The 25,589-nt window shown below is 40.4% G+C and overlaps 2 protein-coding genes across 2 annotated transcripts in view; one reads left to right on the forward strand and one right to left on the reverse strand.

The window, feature by feature from the left end:
• The first annotated feature begins 881 nt into the window (after positions 1-881).
• SLC25A32 (solute carrier family 25 member 32) lies at positions 882-9,541 on the forward strand. The gene is made up of 7 exons (XM_072410812.1): positions 882-1,203; positions 2,186-2,336; positions 3,971-4,056; positions 5,006-5,166; positions 5,781-5,894; positions 6,633-6,778; positions 7,753-9,541. Exons 1-7 carry the CDS (start codon positions 1,029-1,031, stop codon positions 7,886-7,888), a joined length of 969 nt encoding a protein of 322 aa, XP_072266913.1. The 5' UTR covers positions 882-1,028; the 3' UTR covers positions 7,889-9,541.
• A 2,345-nt stretch (positions 9,542-11,886) lies between these two features.
• CTHRC1 (collagen triple helix repeat containing 1) overlaps positions 11,887-25,589 on the reverse strand; it is an 18,114-nt gene continuing 4,411 nt past the window's right edge. The window contains exons 2-4 of the mRNA XM_072413279.1: positions 14,857-15,078; positions 13,446-13,662; positions 11,887-12,365 (exon numbers count right to left, since the gene is read on the reverse strand). Coding sequence (XP_072269380.1) covers positions 12,223-12,365; positions 13,446-13,662; positions 14,857-15,078 — 582 coding nt within the window. The 3' untranslated portion in view covers positions 11,887-12,222. The remainder of the gene's footprint in view (positions 12,366-13,445; positions 13,663-14,856; positions 15,079-25,589) is intronic.

A 25,589-nucleotide genomic window follows, 5' to 3' on the forward strand; every position in this document is an offset into this window, starting at 1 on the left:
TTATGTTTCAAACTTTATCATATCTGGGAGTTATTCCTAAGAATTACAGGCCTACAATATTAAACAACAAATTTCCATGCAAAACAATGGAACGCTTTTAGCATAAAAATACGGACATAATTAGAACGCCAGGGGGGTTAAATCCTTACTACTTCCCACCATTCCATATCTCCCTTACTAGTTAGTGTGTGCTACTTCCCCTTCCTTAGACTGCAAGCTCTTCGGGACAGGGTCCTCTCCTCCTCCTGTGTCACTGTCTTTATCTGTCATTTGCAACCCCTATTTAATGTGCAGCGCAATATGTTGGCACTATATAAATCTTGTATAATAATTTATGTATTTTATTTATAATGTATTTTAGGGCCGTGTGAGATGCTAATTAAATATATTACTACCACTTATGCAGGGGCATTTTTTGTTCCCACTGACTTTGGCATTTATTATTAGCACGGACACTGGGCCATATATTGCTACCTCTGAACCTGGAGCATTTTGGAATCCCAATAAACCCTTGATGGTGGACACTTTTTTTTTACTCCTGCTGACAACTGGCAAAGTAGCATTTTTTTTATTTCTACTTTTTATTTTTTGTTAATCTTCCTCTTGTCACTCTATTTCCATTCTTATAAAAAATTTACAGAAAATAATATTTGGTCCCTATGCATTGAGTATTTCAACCAGGACGGCCCTGAGCTGATGTTGCTAAGGGCCCCTGGTTTCTAAGGACCCCCTACGTGCCATTACGTTTGGCACGTTGTCACGCTGCCCAGCAGTTGGTTAATGTCATGTGACCAGCGTGTATTGCCACAGCTCGTGATCGCGCTGACGGGAATAATACACATGCGCAGTAGGGGGATCAAAGTCCAGCGGGGGCGCGCACGCAGGTGATGGACGTAGGCATGGCAACTCTCATTCTGCAGCTAGCAGTAAGGAGGAAATGGTGGGCGGGGCCAGGGTTGGAGGTCACAGACGAGCCCCCGGTCTGATGCAACGTGTGAGCGGTGCGGCTGTCATTGTATTCCCCACACATGTCCGCTCCGAGCAGCCCGGCGGCACAGACCGCACTGCCCGCCACCCCGGCCTCACCGCTCTCACATCTCCTCAGACACGTCCACTATGAGAACCTGGTGGCCGGCCTGAGCGGAGGAGTCATCTCCACCCTGGTGCTGCACCCCCTGGACCTGGTCAAGATCCGCTTCGCTGGTAACATGGGCTGTGTGTGATCGCTGCATGTATGCACTGACACAGCACCAGGTACATGTATGTCACTGACACACCAACTCATGTATGACAATAACACACTGGCACAACACCACTAAATGTATGACAGTGATGTACTGACACATGTATGTCACAGCACTGACACTTTGTCCCAGCACTGCTCATGCTCCTGCATCCCTGGTAGCTATCTGTGCTCTGGCTGACATACTCCCCGTGGTCAGGGTACATGCAGCAAACCGTGTCACCCCAGTGTCGGTGTCTGTAAAAGTCACATGATCTCTATCCCATGTCTCTGTATAAACTTGCAGATCATTTTGGTTCTAATGTCCAGTATGACAGCCTAGGCACTTGGTCACATGATTTCTGCTAAAGAGGATCAGCCAATTAAAACTGTAGCTCTGTATCCCTTGCACTGTCTGGCCATCACTGCATAGGTGACCTCACATGTTCCTGTACACTGACAATAGCATAATGATAGATTGCTGTATGTACAGGAGAAGGCAGCACTGATCTGTGAGCTGTCTCCTGGATGATGTTAAGCATTAAGCTGAGTCTGGGTTCATGTATTCTATAAGACAATGGCAGAAAGTCATCCCCGCATGGATATTCCAGGGACCAAGTGCCTGGCAAGGTAGATGGATTGGAATGCTTGATGTTTTTTTCATGCCCATATTACATTACATATGACAGCTGACCATGATGTGATCACCATCAGGAGGTGGCCACCATTGCAGGGGGTATGGAAGCACCTGGGGTGGGGGAAATTCAGAATTAGACAGCTGAGGGCTTTAATTAAAGATGACCTGTCCTTTTACGTTAACATTTCATCATAATACACATGCAGACATTTTGTAGGTCATTCAGATATCTATGAGTTTCCCAGGTGTGATCAGTCCCGTGTGTTTTATATTACAAGTATTGTGTGCAGCCCCCATTAACTTCAAAAACTTTATTTCTTTTTCAGTAAGCGATGGCCTGGCACTCCGACCCAAGTACAACGGCATACTGCACTGCATGTCCACTGTGTGGAAGCATGAAGGAATCCGCGGCCTCTATCAGGGGGTGACACCTAACATGTGGGGGGCTGGAGCCTCCTGGGGCCTTTACTTTTTCTTGTAAGTGTTTGTTGGTTCCACTCAGTATCAGACATGTCCTGTTACATACAACCTGCTCAGGGCAGAAGTTTTAATCACAACAACACTTTGTGGTGCCCATGTGGGTAGTCCATGTGATCCTTATGCCAACTCTGTAACCATGACAGTCCATAGGGCAGCAGCAGTTATTAAAATGCTTGTTTAAATACCAAACAGATTTGCACATGAATTGGTATTTGACAGGAACAGGCTTGACCAGCAATGCCTGCAGTGCAGCTCAGGGGGACACACTGCATCCAAGGACAAGCAGTACAATGCAGGTAAAATGCAGCCTCTGATCTGTCATGTGAACATCAGTCAAGAGAACCTCCCACAATAGGTTTGGTCCTGGTACGTTTTTTCAGCAGCATATTGTATCTGTTTGGGAATTTGTCTGCAGTGGGCAGGTCTCCAATCCAGGAGGTGAACGTGGGCATATGATGCCAGCACTGAATTATTATTTTCTAAAACCTAAATAATAATGGCTGTGTAGTCTGGGGACTCACCGGATATCCCACCTCTGAGCCATGTAACTAACCTGCTGCTTTTTTTGCGTCTGCACAGAGTTTGTGTATTGCTGTGCCAGCAGCACCACACTAGATTTTGCCGATCAAGATGTGAACACACAGGAGGTGCCCACCATTGGAGGGGGTATGGAAGCACTTGGGATGTTCAGAATCAGACAGCAGAGGGATTTTGGGGGGTTTAACTAAAGGTGACCTGCCCATCTAGGGGTCTACAGGTAGTCCCCAGGTTACATATGAGATAGGGGCTGCAGGTTTGTTCTTAAGTTGAATTTGTATGTAAGTTGGAACAAGTACATTATTTTAATAAATGCAATTCGGACAGATGTTTGTCTCAACATATTATTAGGCAGCATGGTGTCAGCTACTGTATAAAAGAGCAAGCTGTGGTTTGATATGCAAAAAGAAACAACTGCAAAGTTTGTCTTGGTCATTAAAGAGTTACAAGAGGCTGTGGAAAGAGCTCACCCCCCTAAGATCACCCACAACCTCAGCTGTGTTTAGCAAAAGATTTCTTCTGCAAGTCATGCAAACTGCCCCCCCCCATCAGATCTCCGTCCTGCACACTAGCAGCAGGGAAGCCCTGCTGATATCTAGGAGTCTATAACTCAGGGACTACCTGTATTTATAAAGCAATGAATATGACATTCACTGTAATATTCTCAGGTGGAGAATCATCCAGGTTCATGTGTTTCAATGGCAATAATTGATTTTCCACCAGGGAATATTTCAGTGAATGTTAGCTTTGCTGCTTTAAAAACAAACCCCCCTAGAGTGACTTTGTGCCAGGGTATTTGTAATAAAAAACTGGGGCTGCATGTTTTTCTATATTTGTGAGTTTATATTGCGTAAATATTTCCGGTCATCATGTTATACCATGGTTTCCAGCACAAGAAGTGAAAGTCTCCGTTGTGGCTTTATATATTTCCAGTATTTATAAAGTGATGACACATTGCTCATAGACCCAGTCACATCATCCCTGTAAACAGTGCAGTACATGGCTCCACAGACGGGAAATAATTGTGAATGTACAGTATGATCTCCGACCTCCTTACAATGCTCTGATGAATGCTTCATTTATTTGCCCTGCAGCTATAATGCAATCAAAGCATACAAGAAAGAAGGGAGAGTGGAGAACCTGACTGCAACAGAGCACCTCCTGTCTGCAGCCGGAGCGGGTAAGCAATTGTGGTCACTGATAGACCATTTAGCTGAACTGTAATCTCTGACCAAATTGCACATAGAAAGTAAAACTATATATATTGCTTTATAAAGTAAATTCATACTGAAAAAAAAAATTAAAAGCTGACTCTAAAGATATTTTTTGTTTCCTAAAATGCCAGTTGCCTGACTGATATGCCGATCAAGTTTCTTTAGTTCTTCTTGAAAAACTAACCTGAGACTAATTAACAGACCAGGAATTTTGAGTTTATTCTTCTAAAACAAAACCTACCTAGATTCTCCCAATCTTGCTGCATTTCATCCACAACTTAATTTGACCATGTGTGTCAATCAAGTTTGCATACATGAAGTGTGGGAATACATTTTACTACAGCTACACTTCTTTATCTCCATCACTCTTTTATGCTCTCTGTATGTTTGCATGGGTTTCCTCCAATTTATTAAAAACGTATTTCTATGTTAATTGGCTTTCCCCCCAAAACCATCTCTATACTATTCAAAAGGCATTAGACTGGGCTGGTAAACATGGTTTGTCTGCTTTGCTTTTACTTTGTAACATTAGGCATTTGAGGTCTGCCGTGTACCCAAAACCCTGCCAATGTGTACTTTTTTACCATTTTAAAATACTGACTTTTTGCTAGCTGTATAGAAAAAGGCCAGCTTTCTTTACTGGCAGTTTTGTCTGTCATTGAAAGACAAACACATAATATTGCTAAGTGAAAGCATACTGCAGCACGTAATCATTTACTGAGTACTACCTGTAGATAGTGTCCTGGCTGAGATTTGAACTTGTGCCCTAGTGCTTCAAAGGAAAGCGTGCTAACCACTGAGCCAACTGACTGTCACTGGTGGGATGCTTTGTTCACAGGGTGAGGCAGTCAAGTTTTGGTAGCGATTTATTCACATCATGTATGGGTAATAGTGTTTTATCTTTTTTTTTCTCAGGTGCACTAACTCTGTGTTTTACAAACCCAATATGGGTTACCAAGACTCGTCTCGTTCTTCAGTATGATGCTGGAGCTGATCCATCAAAACGCCAATACAGAGGCATGTTCCACGCCCTGGCCAAAATATACAGACATGAAGGAATCCCTGGACTTTATAAGGTAATTTATTTGGTGTGCACAATTTACTAATGGTTGGATCAGTGCAAAGAGTGATGGTGTGTTATCCCTTGGTAGGGACATTAGATTGTGAGCCCCTTTGAGGGATAGTTAGTGACATGACTTTGTACAGCGCTGCTTAATATGGTGGCGCTATAAAAATACTGTATAGTAATAATAACTTTCAAATCCGCAGACAGCATAAGCTAATTGCAGAACTTAAGGTCTCAGTAGAGGGAATATTTGATCTCCGAGTTCATGGCTTCCACAACTAGAGAAAGAGTCTCACTCTGAAACTGATTTTGTACCTATCTTTATTACTAATTGTAATTGTACATATTGATGTATTTTGATAATTTAAACAAAATTTCACATGTATCTCTTCCATCCAAATAGTATTAAGTCATCTTACAGTATTTATATTTGGAGAATAAAAAACAGCAATATCATGGCCCAATGGCAGACCTTGTTGAAAGTAAATTTTGTTCAAACAAAGTTAAGATTGGTGGGGATAACTATACATTGTGTGGTGAATTATTTCCATAGATGTGACTGCATTTTTCCACAGACCACATTGTCTGCATTTTTAATGCTTTCTGTCCCTATTCTCTCTGCAGGGATTTGTGCCGGGTCTTTTTGGAACATCACATGGTGCCCTTCAGTTTATGGCATATGAAGAACTAAAAATTGATTATAATAAGCACCTAAATAGGCCCATTGATACAAAATTGGTAAGTTTATGTCCGTGTGCTTGCCAACTATGAGTTTATATTTATGTCTAACAAGGGCAGATTATGCATTAATTGCAAAGTAATAACTCCCCCCAAAACTTGTTGGCTGCCATAGCTGACCCCTCCTTCAGGAAATTCCAGTTACCTAAATGGTATGTCGATGCATAGTCTGTACTACTTTCTGATTCACTGACCTAGAACAAATAAGGGGTACACTTCCACAAGGCTGTGCTTAAATTTGGCACATCTAAGCTGTATTGCAAAGTGAAACACCAGTAGGGGCAGCCAAGGTGGGTTGTGCATTATGTTTTAGGGGTATATCTATAAAGCAGCAGTATGACTGCATCACACACTCCCATGCTGGCACAGTGTAACAGAACTCAGAGTTCTGAGCAAAAAAAGTGCTATTCACACTAGCTCTTTTATGTAAATGAAACACAAAGAGCTTTATGGTTGAAAAAGAGCCTGGCCATATGACCTGTCAAAATCATATGCCCAGCTGTCCTCCAGCCAAGGAGCTCTCTTTGCTTAATTTTAATTTTTGTAAAAGATTGAGCACAGCTGAATGTGAATACATCTATCTTTTTTTCATTCTTTTAAATATGACCCTTAGTAAAGTTCAAGCAAATATTGTTGTGAGTCTGCAAGATTGTTGTGGTGCATACACACATATGAATAACTCTTTTTACTTGTCCTGAGCCATTTCTACAGCAACCCATACACTGCTTGTTCTTGCAGAACACTTTGGAGTACATCACAATGGCGGCATTGTCCAAGATATTTGCAGTGATGGCTACTTACCCATATCAAGTTGTCCGGGCTCGTCTTCAAGATCAGCACAACTGCTATTCAGGGGTCATAGATGTTATTAGTAGGACCTGGAGGTAAGGCAAATGTTATTAACAGTACATAGATTGAGTTACACTGTCTGCTTTTGCTGTAGCAAAAATATTTCTTCTGTATTCAGTTGCCCCTATCAACGGATAACCGAATTGGGACCCATATGGGTCTTCCTTATAGGGTCAGGAGATGGATGAGTTTGACTTTCTTAGCTGGTTTCCTAACTGAATAGCTGTAGTTCTGGGCAGCAATGCACAGTATGTTCCTCACTTGTGCAGTAAAGAACACAGTTATTTCTTTCCTTTAACACAAGGTGGTGAGCTGTGTCACTACTCTAAGCAGGTACATGTACCTAAATCCAGCTTTGCTTGACATTTTTAAGGGGGGGCTACCCTTGAATTAACTTTTAGGTCTTAGGGAACCCCTGCTACAGTTACTGTATACACACGTGATGATCAGTGGGAAGAATGTCACCTTTACAGATAGCCAAAAAGCCAAAAGATCACTGATATCACTTAAGCTGACTCAATAGACTCATTGCTCAAGAGCCCCCTAACATCCTTTGGTGGAACCCTAGTTGGTAAACACTGCTTTAACCCTTTGACATCCAAAGGTGTGTTACGGCAATCAAGAGGTTACAACAAACTCACAGCTGCAGTTTCCTCAGAATGCCAAGCAGAGAGAGATGAACTGTTGCTCTCCTTTATGTGGTGCGGTTCGCTTCTAAACACTTCTAGTTTCAGAGCTGTCAAATGGAAGTAAAGACAGATCAGGGACTTTCTGTCCATGGACTAAATGCAGATGAGACTTCAGAGGTCTCCTAATATTCCCTAAAAGAAAAAAAAGCTAATGCAGCCACCACATTTTAGGACTAGTATACTGCAATATATTACATTTTTGCTTCACATGTGCTTTTAAAGTATTGTATTTATTGTTCATGCTATGTTATAGTGGTGGAGAATATTTAGGTGACTACACATACTGACGTTTTTCAATTTTCTAATTATTTTCCCCAAAGGAAAGAAGGCGTTCAAGGCTTCTACAAAGGCATTGTTCCTAATGTTATACGTGTAACTCCAGCATGCTGTATCACTTTTGTAGCCTACGAGAATGTCTCATATTTCCTACTTAATCTGCGGAAAGCAAAGGAATGAATGCTGAACAGGGCTCACTTTTATGTCCCTTGGTGTAAGGAATCCTGGATTACAGGAGAAGACCTGGGAAAAAGGACTTTTCATGGATAATGGAAAATACTGACAGTTCTGGCATGTATCCAGGACCTTGCATCTCATCCTTTATACTTGTGTTTATACTGTAAAGTTGGGCTTCTTAAACCTAATCTGCCAATATTTGGTTTGACTACAGCACGCCAGTGTTTTACATATGCAGGGTAAAACATCAGGTTCATTTTAACCCTGGCTTCCTCGACATCTTCTACTCTTTTTCCCTTTGCTCCCCTGGCACTCTGCCCACAAGTGCTGGAGAAGGTGCTCTCTGTATATTCCAAGATAGTCTGGTTGTGGCTTACAAACAGCTTAGCACCCTCTCTAGCTCCATGTGAATGCACGGAGTACTTGGAGTGGCCAAGTACTATGAGCTGTCACATGCCTGAAAGTACTGGATTTCTCATCCATTTTCCCTTTACTCTGCCTCTGCTGTGTTTACCTGGGGAAGTGAACTAAAAGCAGCTTTCATTATTATGAACCTTCCCTGCTCAGCATGGTAAAGGGACAGGTGCACATTATAGAGCTAACGATCAGCTCCTGCTACAAACTGATTCCAGAGCCAACATGATGGAATATGTGTTTCTGTCATCTCCTCTAAGTAGGGTCTGTTTGCCTAGAATAGGTCTTTTTCTGGGGACAAGATTTATTTCCCTGTCTTTACTGCTGATATGACTCAGAATCAAATTCTCTTTCCCCCCAGCATGGTGGTGAAAGGCTCATATTGACTTTGTATCCAAATTAGTTGTCAGACTTTATGCCATGTTTTATTAGTAGTATCCACCGCAGGGCAATATACAGCACTTCTATGTGTGTGCGCACCCCATGGGGGCAGCCTTTTCCAAAGTTTTCAACATCAGGGAACCCAAAAAATAACTTCTCAGGTCTTTTCTAACCCCTGGTATAATTACTATATCCACTGATCAATGTATATTATTGTGGTGGCCAGTGGGTAGAATGTCAACCACAAAGAAAGCAAATATTTATTGTTGTCACTTAAACTGAGGCACACATTTCTTATTTCTCAAGGAACACCTTGCAACCTCTGGAGGAACCCTGGTTAAGAAATTATGCTTTGGGGGTTTGTACAAGGAGACGTGTAAACAGCTGGTGACAAAGCTGAGTGGAGGGAGGGATTTTGCCACCAGAATATCAAAAAGAAGTAACGTCCCAAGCACCGCTTCACCAAAATCTCAGATATCTGTTTCGGGGTGGAATTTTTGGCTGCCTATACAGGGGTGGCTGGCCTACACTTCTTCCTACGTATGGGCATTGATGAGCAAGTTTCTTTTTAATTTATTCTATTTTTGTAAATGTTTTTCTAGGCGCATGTTTGAGCGAAAGGTACTTTGGAGTTTATTACACCTAGGTATTGTTATTTTTTTTATACAGATTTTGTTTTAATTTTGCATTTCATACAGTAAACAAATACTGTACAAGTAGATTGTAAAGTAAGGACCATCCTCTGGGTGAGGGTAATGAAGTATTAACATGTAACATATTAACAATGATATTTTAGGAGGATGTTACTGTCTGAACCTGAGTTGCTGTTTAGGCAGATCAATAAAATTAGCATTTTTGTTACATTGTTGTAGTTTACTTTTGTGTGTTTAATTTTTCTTTAAAAACAAGACTTAAAACATTTCTATGATGCTCAAGTGTCATTGCTTCTTTTGTTGACTTTCTTTACATGAAGCACTAATTTCATAAAACCAGAAGCCATGCCCATAGAGCTGACAACCAGCTATACCTTCATTCCTGAATGATTGCACAGGATCCTCTGCTGTCCTGAAATAGGCTTAATCATATTCCTTGGCACACTGTGCATTTGAAGTTGCAGCAAGTCAGATGGTGCCCACTTCATTTTTTGGTTGGAGGCTGACTAGCATTAGCTGACCCTTTTCTTTCCAGATTTACTCACGGACCCATCTCTTTCATTCAGTGGATTTCATTTTTTTAATCATGAAGGCTCAACATCACAAGTGGGTATGACCAAGGCAGCCTCCATACAAATACACCCAACCTAACAATCCACTAGACCTACATCCACCTACCAAGGTCCAAAGAGCCGGCCCTCTTTGGATAAATATGTGCAATAAAAACGGGAAGGATTTTCATGTTCACATATTTTATGTACAGATTTGTAATTGCACACTATAGTGATGACTTCTTTAGCAGGGAAAATGATTAGCAGTCTCGCATATAGGACTGCCGAAAAAAGATCAGTTAGTATGGTAAATCATTTTTCAGTTTGCTGTCTGGCAATGCAGATTAAAGAGTTTTTCTGTGCTTCATCATCCTGAGAGAGTGCCAGTTATCAGATAATATTGATCCTGTGGGTTCTTATACTACTTAGGTGATGGTGGCCTTCTCACCCCCTTACAAAGTTTGGAAGCTCAGGTCTTTAGGAAATCTAAAGTCTTAAGCCCCCTTCTCTAGAATAAAACAAGTTGCAATTGTGTTACCATACTTCTAATCCCAATTAAAAGTTTAAGGCATCTAAATACTTCTAAGTATGACCCTCAGACACAACGTGGCCCCGTTAAAAATTATTTCCATGTGAGTTTGGCATTTGCAATGTCAGTTTGATATTGACAAGTCTGCTTTAAAATCTTTTGCAGGTGACTGTCATTCTCATTTAATACACAAGAGGGCAGGCTTGTCTAGCACTGCATTATGCTATAGACAAATGCATTGAAATAGGTAGCAGGGGCAAAGCAATTTCCACAATGTATATATACATTAAAGAAAGGCATTTTGGCAATGTAAACCATAGTTGTGTGATAGACCAGTACCAGATGATGTGTGAAAGTGCACATCAGTAGAAGAAATTTGCATGGTGCTTATATTTATTTTATTTAAAATTTGGCTGCTAAACCACTTCTAGATTATGGTACTAACATGCAGTTTGGAATCCCGTGGATGCACAGGCTTGTTCCACTTGAGGGAAAATGCAGTGTACTTTTTTCACAGCCTACCTGTTTTATAGAATAGATAATATTGATTGGTTGGAAAACATCCAATCCATTCTCAGAGCAATGGTCATAGTATGAGAGTATCGTGAGTGTCAGCATTATAGTATAGGATAATATACAAGCTAGCTGTGCTACCCATTTCCATCAACTGGCTTCTTAAATATGGACCTGAATGTCAAATGCATAAGTGTATTTTGCCTTTTCAGTATACAGGTAGTCCCCGGGGCTACATACGAGATAGGGACTGTAGGTTTGTTCTTAAATTGAATTTGTATGTACCGTAAGTTGGAACAGCTACATTATTTTAATAAATGCAATTAGGACAGATGTTTGTCTCAACATATTATTAGACAGTGTAGTGTCAGTTACTGTATAAAATCCTCACTGTGAGTTAATCACAAACAAAGCAAATAAAAAAAAAATTTAGGGAGCCTAGACATTTATTAACTTCTGGAGCAAGCTGTCTCTTAATATGCAAACAGAAACAACAAAGAGTTTGTCTTGGTCATTAAAGAGTTGCAGGAGGTTGCAGAAAGAGCTCAGTCCTTAAGACCACCCACAACCTCAGCTGTTAAGCCTCTGTCCTGCACACAAGCTGCAGGGAAGCCCTGTTCATATCTAGGAGGCGTCTCTATGTCGGATGTGCTTAACTCGGGGACTACTTGTATAGCTATAGCCTGCTGAAATTGTATGCAAATCTCTTTTTCTGTTTTAGTTTCGATCCCTTCCCACTAATAGTTATTCCCCTAGTATTGTTTTATTACAATGGGTAGCCTTATTGATCAATAGGGAGGCACAAAGGGTGGGAAAGGCAGAGCCAAGCACCACTGATACAGAAGTCAACATTTGCATTAAATTCAATTGCCTCCATCTCTGATCTGGTTACTTTTAAGGAGCATATTTTTTTTATGAACATTTATATCTCAGGTTTTCTTTAAGATCCTTCTACATATTACACAACCCACATTTTTTTTCCTTTTTTTATTAAAAACAAATTTGAAAACAATATCATGATTGGAAAACAAAACCAATAGGCTACAGCTATTCCACTGAAAATGAACTTGCTCCAGGTAAATAAGAGCTGATTGTTTCTAATTGTCCTGCAATTTAAGTGAAGTCAGCTCAGGATAAAACATGAAAGACTATAAAGCACCACATTGATTTATTGACACGGTACGCACTGTCCCTTGTTTTTATCACAATTACTTTCTTGACTACAATAATACAACTGACTGCACCTACACAAAGATATGGTGCACTTATTTTCTACCCTATTATGGCTAAACAGCTTCAATGGGGCAGCTCCTCGATAATGATTCGTGATACAGAGTTCCATCCGGTGGAGGCGTCTCCTCTGGGGTAATCTACGCAAGTTCCCACCCAGACGGCAACATCCACCAGCCCTGCGCTGATCCCTTCGCACAGTCCTTCCACTGAAAATGAAAATCAGATATTTGTTACAGAATCCATCACTGTTGTAGACAGCAACATACAAGTATCATATAAATCTGAACTACATGCAGATATAAAAGCAGCTGAAATGTAATAATACATCAATAAATTTATTTTTTAGGGGAATCACACTTACAACAGAGCTGGAAGATGAGTGCTTACAAGCTAGAGGTAGGTTCAAGCGGAACTAAACCCAGTGTATACTCACCTGTCTCTGTTCCGTCACAGGGCCATCACTCTTGCTCATTCTGCTCATCAGTGATCTTAATTGACTGGGCCAGAATGATGTAACTTTAGCTCATTTATTCCCAGCACCTGAAGGGGAATCGAGGAAGTGCTGGCTATCCTTGCAACCAAAATAGAGCTGTGTATGTGCAACTCTTGCAAGTAACAGATGAAAAAGCGAATAGATAGGTAAGAATGCCTATTGCAGAAGGGCCATCACCTATTCCTTTCTGCTACGACCTCTGCCTATTGCCAAATTTTTAAAGTGTAAATTTAGTTCCACTTTAAGGACCGTCTGGGCTGAGCAGAAATGGGTTAGGTGATATTTGCCATCAGACGGAGGACATCTAGTGGTGGGAACTAAATACTGCAGGGGAGATCACCCATATTGAGCGTGAACATTGCAACAAAAGCTGCTTTTCAGGTTAATTTTTTTGGGCTATTCTTTTGATCTTAGTATTTTTGGCTAGAATAAAAGGAGACCTCTAACGTACGTCTTATTGTGCAATTTGTGTAAGCACGAGTCATATTTAGCTTCCAATTCAGGTTTGAATATGTTTGGTGGCTTTGAAATTCTTTGATACGGATGATTATTTTTTTATCAGACTATTTTTTTCATGAAAGACAACAGGAAACTGCAGCGAGTGTGTTTGTGAACAGCTTCCTGTATCACAAGGAGGGGTTCCTAGACTACCAATAAAAGGCATTGTGGAGTGAATTAGTTCACTACAAGTCATACTCCATTCCTACCGGTATATTTCAAGGCTTTTACATTTGAATGAAATTATACACCCAGATTACAACAGTCTGAACAATGTGTCACGTTCTTATTCTACCTGTAGAAGTGCGGTGGATGTTTATGGTGGAGTTGAACTCGGCACTGCCTTGGTCCAGATATATAATGGCCTCAATGGGGAGGGGTCCAGAACACTCGGCTCCATTGAAGGTGAAGTACCAACGCTGGCAGCAGGCGGTCTTACACTTCAGGCGCAATGAGCCGCTGAACACAACTCTCAGGGCGCTTTGTGAACTCATCTTCGTGAATGTACATTCCTGCAAAAAGCAAGAGAGCAATTAACTCCTAATTTATCACTTTGTCTGGGGAAAACTTTTCCTTTTTACCCCTGGCCTTAAAAACAAGCTATGGCTACAGATTACTGATTTTTCTGATGCAATTTATTATTATTCAGTATTTATATAGCTCCAACCTATTATGCAGCGTTGTACAAAGTCCATAGTCATGCCACTAGCTGTCCCTCAAAGGGGCTCACAAATTTGATGTCCCTTCCTCAGTAATATGTTTTAATACAGACTAAGGTTAACCTTAGGGAAAGCCACCTAACCTAACTGCATGTTTTTGGAATGGGGGAAGAAACACATTCAAATATGGGGAGAACCTGCAAATTCCATGCAGACAGTGTCCTGGCTGAGAACTGAACCTGGGAACCTGATGCTGCAAAGGCCAGACTGCTAACCACTGAGCCACAGTGCCACCCACCAATAATTCTAAAATAATTAAAAAGCAGTCAGCAATGATTCTTCTTATATTACTCAAAAACCCAACAACTCAAAAAATCTCCAGCAATTTCAACTTCCTTAATACACAGATAATCTATCTATGCATACCATTTCCCATGCAGTTTTTTAACAACTTCAATGGTATTTCTCTTTTCTCCAGTAGTGGGAGGTGCAAAGCGTGCTGCTACACGAGGGCCCCTGACCTTTAATAACCAACTGGGACCCCCAAGCCAATTCAGCAAGGGGACCCCAAGTCTTTTCTGCACTGGGGCCACTGTTGGCTACGACTGCCATTGGTGCTGCACAGTTTCATCCAGAAATACTGTGAGTCCAGACAGACATGATTATACAACCCCAGGATGGTGTCCATTACTCCCCAGGCTCAGATCAAGTGATTTGAATAATGCTGGGAGTTTATTCAACCTAGAAGAGTACCAGTAATAGATTGTAGAGCAGTGAGTCTGCAGGGACAGCTCTATAAAGGAGGTAAGTATTGGGCTAATCCCCTTTACAATTGTAAATTTTGAAAAACAGTCAAAATTGGAGTTAAGCTTTGAGCTATATTTGTAACTTTTTCTGTTTTTCATCTCCCCATTGTTTGCTCTGCCCTTTTTGGTTTGCTTTAGTTTTTATGCAAATCATATTTTTGTAATGATGTCTTTATAAAGAATTACCTATTGTCATCCCATATTCAGTACAGATAATATTGTCATAAAATAGAACACTCACAGCTATTTTGCCCAGATCAATGCCATAGTTGAGGGCACTCCAGGCGCACTGCTTGTAGTTGGGCGTCCAGGGCTCCTTTAGGCTTTCTCTCATACATTCACCTTTCTCTCCTTTTACTCCATCACGTCCTGGAATGCCAGGTGTTCCCGGAATTCCATTAACTCCTGGAGTGCCATCTCGCCCAGGAGGGCCCATACTGCCTTGCATGCACAATCCATTATACTGTAAATACAAAGAGACATGATTGGAGAATACATTTATTGTGTTTAGTTACAATATGCAGATCATTACAGATTAATGGGTATTATAATGTTGAATAGGCCCCAATAAATAATATGTACAATGAAACTACCATGCTGGGCAAATTCGTTCACACCATTTCCTCCATCAGCAACAGCATGTACTCCCCTTTTGCTGCCCAATGTTCTAATTTTTGGTTGAAGCTTACTATCAAATGACTGACCATATCACCAAATGATGGGCCAATCACCAGCACCAGTGCCACATGGTTCACTGGATGTATAAGTAATGGGTATTTCTATCAATTCTGGTGCTGACAAAAAAGGGAAGGTAAAGTTGGTACTAGGCTGTACCTAATAGTTCATTCACTTTAACCCATATATGTAAAGCAAATATACATTTTACCAGTCTGATTAAAAAAAGGACAGATGCGCTGATATTCGTTACTAGTAGAAAATTCTGGTCCAGGTGACGTCTAGTGCTGGTCACATGATGAAAATCCTAGGCATTTGGTAACAATTCTTCCTGAAACATGGGATTAAAGTAAAGATTCACTTTAAAATTACCTATAAATAAATAACAATGTTTAGGAGATTATAGGAATTAGGTGGGGTACACTCGTGCAATAATTGACATTGGAAAGGATCTTTAACAATCCTTTCCAATGACAAAAGAGTGCAAGATGCATGAACGAGCGATGTAAATACAGCACCGTTCTGCTGTATAGAAAGTGGAGGGAGAATGATGGAGTGGCACGCCTCTGTGCTCTCTCCCCCTTCACTTCCATTAGGATTGTTCATTGTCCGTGGATCCAGCAGGACGATGGAGTGCTGTACACATGCCAGATACAGCTGTATAAATACTCTTCACTAATCTTCCATACCTCCTCTCTTTTAAATCAAGGTAAAAGATCAGCTAGATCCAGGTACCTTTTCCTAGTGTTTTAATTGCAAGTTTTTTTTGCCAGCAGAAGACGTTGGCCTTGTATAAATCACTCATTGGGATTCTTGTTCCGCCTATATCTTTTTAAACTGTATCAACATAAACCTGAATTTCAACACTGAGATCTTTATGAATTTGACATTGTTCCTATCCAACCTTTTTTGGATTGATGGGATGTGTTGATTTTGTCCTGGGTGCAAGAGGCATAGGAAATACCTTGGATGGCCGCCTGTGAGCTGGAAAATATGAGTCAATAAGCTGTGTAATACAAATAATGAATAGAGCTGTATAGCTGCCAGAAGACAGAAAAGAAACCTAAGTTTATAAGCTGGGGCCAAAATATGTTTCTAACTTCCTGAGCCAAAATATATAGGCACGAGTCTATAGAGTTCCTGGTGCCAGATAGGCCGTCCATTGACTGTATGCATTGTGTAGCCATAGAAATATGTCTGCTTGGAACAGCTGCAGGGATCCAATTAATCTCATCTCACACATGCAAGAAGATTTATGGTTATGTTAGGTGAATGCCAAATCTATAGCAAAGGAGAAGGTGCTCTAACTACCTAGATACCCAAGTATTTATGAAAAATGCCATTTACTTTTTTATTGTCCATAACACCATAATAAAAACTTACAGCTGTCTTTAAAAGAACTCCTAATGGAAAAGTTAAACGGGTTAACTGCATTTGTATTTAGAAATCAATTGCTTATCTATGACTTCACAGCCTGGCCAAAGGCCTAACCGCTGCTGCTATGTACACCTGTATTCCTGACGGTCATCTCCAAGTTCCTCTGTTCTCCGCAGGGTCCAGCAATAAAGAATGAGTGAGTGAGATTACCTAATATTATTGATAGGCAGTCACTATACATGGGGTAGGAGCTGGGAGTCAGGTGGTGCAAAAAAACATATGTTGAAGGCTGGTGGTGCAAAAAGGTGGGCCACTGGGCCATCATAGAATGGTGTTAACATATGAGGTCTGTACCTATAGTTTTTGTTAGTATGTTGAGGGGGGGTAGGAAAGGTTTTTCTATAACAAGTATCAGTTTAATAATAATGCCAACCACACCAGCCAGCAACCAGCCACACAAAACCACACTGGCCGCTCATATTACCCTTCCTTACTCTTACTTTCTATGGCATTTGTAGTATTCATGATTTGGAACATTGTAAATAATTTTAAATAATTCCAAAATGCTCACCTTGTTTTATTTGTTGCCCACTTACTAGACAACAAAGACTTGCTGGCAGTATACTATTCTGCAGCTCTTCCACCAGCAAAGGAATATTGCCCCGCTCATCCAGCCAGTGGGGGGACAACTCATAAAAGCAGGTGGGCATTTCTTTTTTACCAATCCTTTAATAACCAATTCTTTTCAGCAACAGCCCTAAAGTGCAAAGCGCTCCTGAACATCAGAATGGTGTATTTCCTGGGCAATTTAAACATGGATCAGATGTCAAATCAACATTTTCTTCAACAGAGCTCCTAAGCACAAAATATATTAGATAGGACATTTTGAGAGCCCTTCAAGCATTTTGGAGGGCGTCGTACCATAAAATGTGATGAGAACAGTTGTATTCTTTAGTATTTTATTGTCATGGTACCTTTGTAGGATAAACAATACTTCTTCTTTAAGGATTAGGCTCAGTAGTCCAATGCCAATCAAAATGATTGACAAGATGTGATGAGATGCAATGTGAACTTCTTTTGCAATTTAATGAGCAGGAATTGGCATGTATGGTGTAACCCAGTAAATCTCTGGAATGTGCCAACACTAAAATATAGGTGGGGGGATGTTAATCCCCTTTTGTATTTTCAAGAGTAACTTTTCTCTGTAAGGACTTTAAAGCTCAACTCCAGCCAAAGTTTTCTACTAATTGAACACTTCACACAGTTGTCCACCATAGGTCATTGGTGTCAGAAGTGGAGGGGATTAAAATAGATCTAAAGCTGCACTTTTTATCCAGCTTTGGAGTTTTGGATACTGTGGGGAAGGGTTTATAAAGGAATGGTGAAAACATTTAGGATTCAGTTGAGTCAAGTTGTCATAATTGTCCCAATATTCAACATACCCAAACTCACCCGCTTCTGTGAAGCATAGAATCCTGCAATTACATTCTGTAATTTTCATGGGTAATCAGCAAGCTATTGTCACAAAAGTAAAATAAAATCTTGGTTCTCCTTAATTTTGTAGACAGACTTTTACCCAGGTATACAGCCTGGGAGGATAGGAAGAAAGAGAACGTCCCTTGCTATACCAGACCAGACTGCTGCCATACTAAAGAGAGTCCCATACTGTTTTCCCCTGATTTTTATATATACTATACTCCTAAAAAAATACAGGACCCTTAGGTAAGCATCCTTGGTGGCCAGGAAAGGAGAAAAGAGCAAGCATGCATCCACCTCCTTTACCAGACCATGCCCCATGTATTCCCTCAACACTGGGACCCCCAAGTGTTGAGGGACAAGGCTCCTTCCCCACAACCTCAAATATACAAAATGTGACATAAGGTAAGATGACCCCCAATCCTATTTCTCTTTTCAAAGTCTGTTTTTTTTCTGCCTATTTTTTTTTTTGGCTACCAATCGCTTTTCTAATTGTGCAGACTCTACCACTGTTGTTCCAATCTTCAAAAATAGTGCCACGGTGAAATCACTGGTGAGAATGTTCAGTGAAGCCCAGTTTTTAAATACCCAATCATGTCATATGAGAAAAAAAAATATGTACAGAAAATCCCTGTGTTAAGGATATCCAACCTACAGACGACTCCTAGATACGAACGGGGCTTCCCTGCTGGCTCCTGTGCAGGACGGAGGATGGGGGAAGTTTGCATGACTTGCAGAAGAAATCTTTTGCTAAAACACAGCTGAGGTTGTGGGTGATCTTAAGGACTGAGCTCTTTCTGCTGCCTCTTGTAACTCTTTAATGACGAAGACAAACTCTGCAGTTGTTTCTTTTTGCATATCAAAGCACAGCTTGCTCCAGAAGTTAATAAATGTCCAGGCTCCATAAAGTTTTTTAAATTTTTTGTTTTGTGATTAACTTACAGTGAGGATTTTATACAGTAACTGACACCATACTGCCTAATAATATGTTGAGACAAACATCTGTCCTAATTGGATTTAATAAAATAATGTACCTGTTCCAATTTACATACAAATTCAACTTAAGAACAAGTTGATCTCGTATGTAACTCGGGGACTACCTGTATAGTATATAAACTACAAAATATATAACTGAGCTTGTCCTCAATGATGTTGTATAACTATATCCACTGCCAACGATTGTAAATGTAATTTGTATCCCTGTTCTACCTTTTTTTTATCCCATAACAGATGCCATTACCTGTATTCACATTAGCAGCCTGAGTGGTGTAACTTTCAGCAGCATTAAAGGGTGGTGTGGTGCACTCTATATTATCAGACCTTCAATATTTGAGAGCTGTAGTGATCTGCCATGAATGGCCATTGCAAAGGCATAGAAAAGCATGTGGGTCTGTCTCCAGCACATGCACTTCTTTACCAGTCCTATCAGACGTCTGATGAAGTGGCTGCATTAAGAGCTTAGAGCCAACGCTGTGTTGATGTAACTAATAAAGAAGCTCAGAAAAGCGTATGTTGGTCTGGTGATCCACACTCTCTTCTATACATTTCAGCAGCAGCAGTGCCATTAAAGATACGTTTGGCAGTTGTTCAATGAATGCACACATGGAATGCATTAAAAAGAAACAGCAGCCAATTTTTCCCTGGTTTTGGATAAGAATTTTATCACTGTATGTTATAGTTGGGAAAACTTCCTCCGACTTCCTGAGCGGCTGACCACCTTTATCAGGACAGGATATGAGGGAACTCTCCAGAGTAGTGACATAGACTGTTATAAATATTTGACAGATGTCCTAAACCAGGGCTGTCCAACTTCAGTCCTCGTGGGCCAGGATCTGCACACATTTTTAGTATTTCTCTAACTTCCTATGGTTTGGCTTACAAAGAATCAGAAAATCCTGGCCTGTTTGGTGGCCCTCCAAGATTGGAATTGGACGGCTCTGTTACAATCCTCCTCTATCTTATTAAAAGTGTTTTTATTAATTTATCTTCTTGGTGAGAAATTCCCCTAAATGTCGGTGGCAGGGTCTCTTTTATTTTTGGTAAAGTTTTCAGGAGTAACCTGAAAAATCTCCAGTTTGGAAGCATAAGATAAAATGTAAAATCTGGGAGTATAATTAAAATCTGACTACACACCAGAATATGACTTAGTCAGCCTGAATCATAGTATCCGTGTACAGTGTACAGTCTGAGATTTATCTACTTTGTGTCAGGAATGATGCAGAGAAAAAGCTGTCATTATTGGTTTTATCTATTGCGTGAGTGCTTTGTATTCCACATTGTGCAATGAGCTAGAATAGTGTAGAATTACCGGTGTGCAACATAATGACTCACAACAGCCAAAGGCAACACTGCAGCTCTGTATAATGAATATACTTAAAATGTAAGACAGGCAACAACAAGTTCAGTAATTGTTAGTGACCAATGAAAAGTCATCTTTTGTTTTTCTGGCTGTTCACAACTGTTGTAAGGTGTAATCCTATTGGTTGTTGTGTTTTGTTGTACAATATATAATTACTGCTAGTAATTATATAAAAGACAATTTAAAAGGAAAAATGTGAGTAATATGTAAGCTGTACAGAAAATGACCACAACGAAAAAGAAGGGTTTTTTGGCAAACAGAGTTAGTCTATTGTTCTTAGTCCTTCATAATACATTATCAGTGAAAACAGACTGGGTTAAAGTCGTAGTAGCAATAATCACAATCCATATGAGAGATGAGGCCAAAAGAGCACTAGACAATCGTCATCTAGCAATCAATAGCAGAATGGTACAAATACTTGTCGCATACGAATGAGCTGTATACCCAACGCGTTTCGCCCGATTCAGGCTTCCTCAGGGTTGGGAGCCGCCCATTGTTTACATCTTATAGAGGCAGCACTTGGGGTATCCCGCCTGTGTCATCTGCTGCTTTGCCGGACGGCATCACGGCTGCGGGATTCCTCGCAGAGACACTTCACTTACCATCCATAGGTACCTCCTATACTGGGTATCCTGTGCAATACTCTTCCTGATTGGAGGCGCCCATCCCTTCCATCTTCCTGGGCTATGGCCTTTCTACATTAATAGCACTCTTTGTACACTCTGCATGGACAATATACTGACAGTTATTCACTCAATGATTCGCTAAACGTGCCGCCACCCCTGAGTAAGCCTAAATCAGGTGAACCGCGTCAGGTATACAGCTCATACGTATGCCACAAGTATTTGTACCATTCTGCTATTGTTTGCTAGATGACGATTGTCTAGTGCCCTTTTAGCCTCATCACTCATATGGATTGTGATTATTGTTATTATGGCTGAAACCCAGTCTGTATTTACTGATAATGTATTATGAAGGACTAAGAACAATACACTAACTTTGTTTGCCAAAAAAACTTCTTTTTCTTTGTGGTTATTTTCTGTATATATTACCAAAGGTTGGCATATAAGGCCTATAAAGGCAACGTATATCATCCCACCGGGCACCAACTTTGTTCCCTGATAATATGTAAGCTGCCATACTTGAGGTCAATTTATTTTCAGCTGTATTTTTGTTTCAAGGTTTAAAATGATTGTGAAATGTGCCATCCTGCAAATCAAAGAATGAATACTTACCTGTTCAACAGTTCACATTGCTGATATTTACTTCTTGTTACCCACATGTGTGCTGTGACCACTTTAGTTGTGTGTCCTATTGTTGTATTGGACCAGTGAAAGGAACCACAACACATAGAGGGGGACCAGGCATCTAATACTACCAAGATTGCATACTAGCATAAAATTATTGCATAAACCTAAACCTGTAAATTTCTTGAATTCAGAGTAGTGCTTCCTTTGACTTCTGGTGCTCACTGCCATTGAACATTACTCTGTTGGTGGAGGTAAGCTTGGAGTGGGGTGAAACTCATTCAGACTAGTCAATGGGTGCATGAACAATATGCAAGATAAATGATAGGTATCAGTTCTATACCAATTTGATAGGTCAATCACTCATAGACCAGTATGGTGTGTATGTATGGTGACTAACATGACATGGGGGCGGTCTCGTATGGCATACAAAATCATCATACACAAAACATCCCTGTTATAGATTCATTATTTGCTATGGTAGAGATCCAGACTCCTGTTCAGCACTGAGGTTCTGGATCTCCATATTTACAACATGCCCCTTACAGTGTGGCCCACACAGCAATGCTGTTGATTGGAATGTTGTGTAGGGGGGCATTAAACAACTAAAGACTTCTGCACCAATTATCTGTCCTGCCAGCACAAGAAAAAACAATGGAAACGATGCACAGTGACTGCATACCAGTAATAAAACCTCTAATGAAGCTCTAATTAGGCTTTGAAATTTTATCTGACATTTGGGAAGAAGTAAAAAGTTCACAAATTCAGCAGATTACTGGTAATGTTTAGAGTTTATCCCTGCTTCATGGTATAGCTGAGTTATATTTAAAGCGGCCATCAATTACACATACACAGTGTTGTTTTCATGCCCGCCAGTCACAAATTCAAATTCTGGGCTCTATTTATAAATGTATATATACAGTGGTACCTCGGTATAAGTCCGCTCTGGAATAAGTCCAACTTGGTGTAAGTCCTGTTTGGACACGAAAAATTTTGCTTGGTATACAACCTTTGTGCTAGAACTTGTATGGGTCAATATGAGCCATAACACCGTGTGCTACCCTTATTTACCTCTCTCGAGACAAAGCCACGACTGCCCACGAGCGTCAGTATGCCAGTTGCTACCATTCAGTGAACAACCCGCGCTATAACTCTGAATTACATAACATCTCCTCCTCTCTTCTCAGCACCATCCTAGTAGGCATTTGACTCTTCTCAGCAAGGTAAAGTGAGGTTACATTTTCATTTATTTCATCTAATTGCTTTTGTCTTTATGTATTTTAGTATAAAGCAGTATTTAAATTATTTTATACAGCCCCATCAATGTATAATTTGCCAATAACAATAGGATTTTTTCATGGGAACGGATTAATATTTTCCTTTCATTTCTTATGGGAAAAATGTGTTTGGTATAAGTCACGTTTGGTATAAGTCCAAGGATCTGGAGCGGATTAAGGATTTATATCATGGTACCACTGTATTAACGTTCTCTGGTGGACAGTCAATGCTATTGAAACACATAGACCTGGAAGATCCTCCACCAAAGAATATCAGATTTATTGCTTTATACTCTGTATACATATCCATAGCTTTTGATTTTTGATACATATCCATATCTATGAAACCCACCTATTCATAAATAAACATTAAACCTGAATCTCTGCTTAAATAAAATTCCATTTTTACATTGTATTCTTTGTTGTATCACTGTGCTTCAAGTCTTTTGCAGCCACTCTGCCTACAAGCATGTACTCCATTGATGACTGTATGGCTTTTCTCAGGGAGGGTTTCATAATGGCGATAACAGTGAAACATGCCTGTGTAACCTTCATCAGCATGGACTGTTGTGACAGGGTGACAATGCAGGAATGCAAGAAAGCTGCAGGTTGTTAAAATAATAAAAATTACTTACGAAATCTTGTAGGAGATTTTAGTGGTTAGTTTTATATATATATTAAAAATTATTATTACTATTGTGGTAAAAGCTTAAAAATAAATATCTATTGGAAATCCTCCCTATTGAATGTTAGCACGATACAAAGAGTGAATGAGGAGCAATAAACCGAGGGTTTACTGAGGCAGAAAAATTTAAACTGCAACTATTACACTGCATTTTACTGTTCAATGAGCAGGAGGTATGTATACAAAGATTAAAGGGTTCTTTGCTCAACACCTTGCTTATGGGAATAATCAAGGCCTTGGGAAATATTGACACTACACAATCAAAACCAAAGGCATGCGGAATGTGCACCCCATAGGCCGTCATTAACAGGCAAATTAAGTGTGTGAAAACAGATAATTCTGCACAAAAAAAGAACCCTAAACCTTTAAATTATATACAAAAATCATGTACTCAACTCAGGTTCTCATCTGCACCAAGTGTTCTGTGTCATGACTCTTTAAGTCATCTTCTTTGACCACCATTCTCAGTCTGCTGTACAACTCAACCTTTGGCTACAGAAGGGGGTCTACGTGAAAGTGGTCAGTGGGATGAGAAGTTTACAATCCAGGCAGTAATCTGATTTCTATTTAAGGTGTCAGGGGGAAATTGCCTGGAAGCTGATGCTATTCTCTGAAACAGCCTTTCTCAACCTTTTTTAACACTGGATGAAGCCCTAAAATGAATTTCAGATCTTGGAGAATCCCTGCTACAAACAGTACCGCTAGGGGACATATAGAAAAATGCACCTTTCACTGTTTTTCATCTTTCCAAAGATTCCTCCTTAACATGCTGGTGAAAATGCCACCCTTACAGATATCAAAAACATCACTGGTAATATGCCAATGGCTTTCCCAAGTGGCACTGGAGCCATAATTTTGAAGGTACCAATAAATGGAAGGGGGGTGCAGAGAAGTTCCTGGCTTTGCCCCCTTTCAGATGAAATAGAACAATGAGTATTGTGGCATATGACAGCCTAATATCTTAGTATGTAACTGTGCAAATATCAGGTCTTTGTGATTCTTAAAACTGTTTTTTCTTTTAGTGAGAGGCTGTGATGGCAGAGGCACAAGCAAGTTTCACGTTGTTGGAGTTACGGGCCGTCATGAAGTTTTTGTTTCTCCAGGGAAAGTCAGCAAAGGACATTCACATTGAGATGTCACAAACACTGGGGGAGAAGTGTATTTCCTATAGCACTGTTAAAACCTGGATATCTAGTTTCAAGACTGGGCATTTCACCATTGAAGATGAGTCCCGCAGTGGGCGCCCCCAACCTCAACTGACCCGGCAACCTGCGATGCTGTCCATCAGTTGATTATTGAGGACCAGCGAATATCCGCAAAAAAGATAGCCCAGATACTTGACATCCCACGGGAGCGTATTGGGTTTGTTTATCACCACTATCCTAGACATGCGCAGGCTTTCAGCGCAGTAGATGCTGAAATGTTTGAATGGTGATCAGAAGAAGGAACGAGTTGAAGCATCCAAAGCCGTTTTGGCCCATTTTGAAGTTGCACAGGACTTTTTGGCTAGGTTAGTGACTGAGGATGAAACCTGGCTCCACATCTATCCTGAAACCAAGGAACAGTCAAGGAATGGCGCCATAGCGGGTCCCGTGGCCGAAGAAGTTCTGAACCCAGAAATCAGCCTAAAAAGGAATTGTATTTGTTTTCTAGGACAAAAACGGTATTCTGTTGGTGGACTACCTACCTCAGGGCTCTAGTATCACCTGACAGTATTATGCTAACCTCCTGGACCAACTACCCTGTTTCCCCGATTATAAGGCACTGTCTTATATTTTTTGAAATGCCAAAATATGCCCTAGATCTTATTTTCAGGGGGATGTCTTATTTTTCCATGAAGAAGACTACAGTACACATTTATTGTTGAAAATCACTCAT

This window comes from Pyxicephalus adspersus, chromosome 5, assembly GCF_032062135.1.
Source record: "Pyxicephalus adspersus chromosome 5, UCB_Pads_2.0, whole genome shotgun sequence".
Classification (NCBI taxonomy): domain Eukaryota; kingdom Metazoa; phylum Chordata; class Amphibia; order Anura; family Pyxicephalidae; genus Pyxicephalus; species Pyxicephalus adspersus.

Coding starts and splice junctions, on each gene's coding strand:
- SLC25A32 (XM_072410812.1), top strand. CDS start 1,029: ATGTCCGCTCCGAGCAGCCCGGCGGCACAGACCGCACTGCCCGCCACC. Junction 1,204..2,185: donor GGTCAAGATCCGCTTCGCTG/GTAACATGGGCT, acceptor TTTCTTTTTCAG/TAAGCGATGGCCTGGCACTC. Junction 5,895..6,632: donor GGCCCATTGATACAAAATTG/GTAAGTTTATGT, acceptor TTGTTCTTGCAG/AACACTTTGGAGTACATCAC.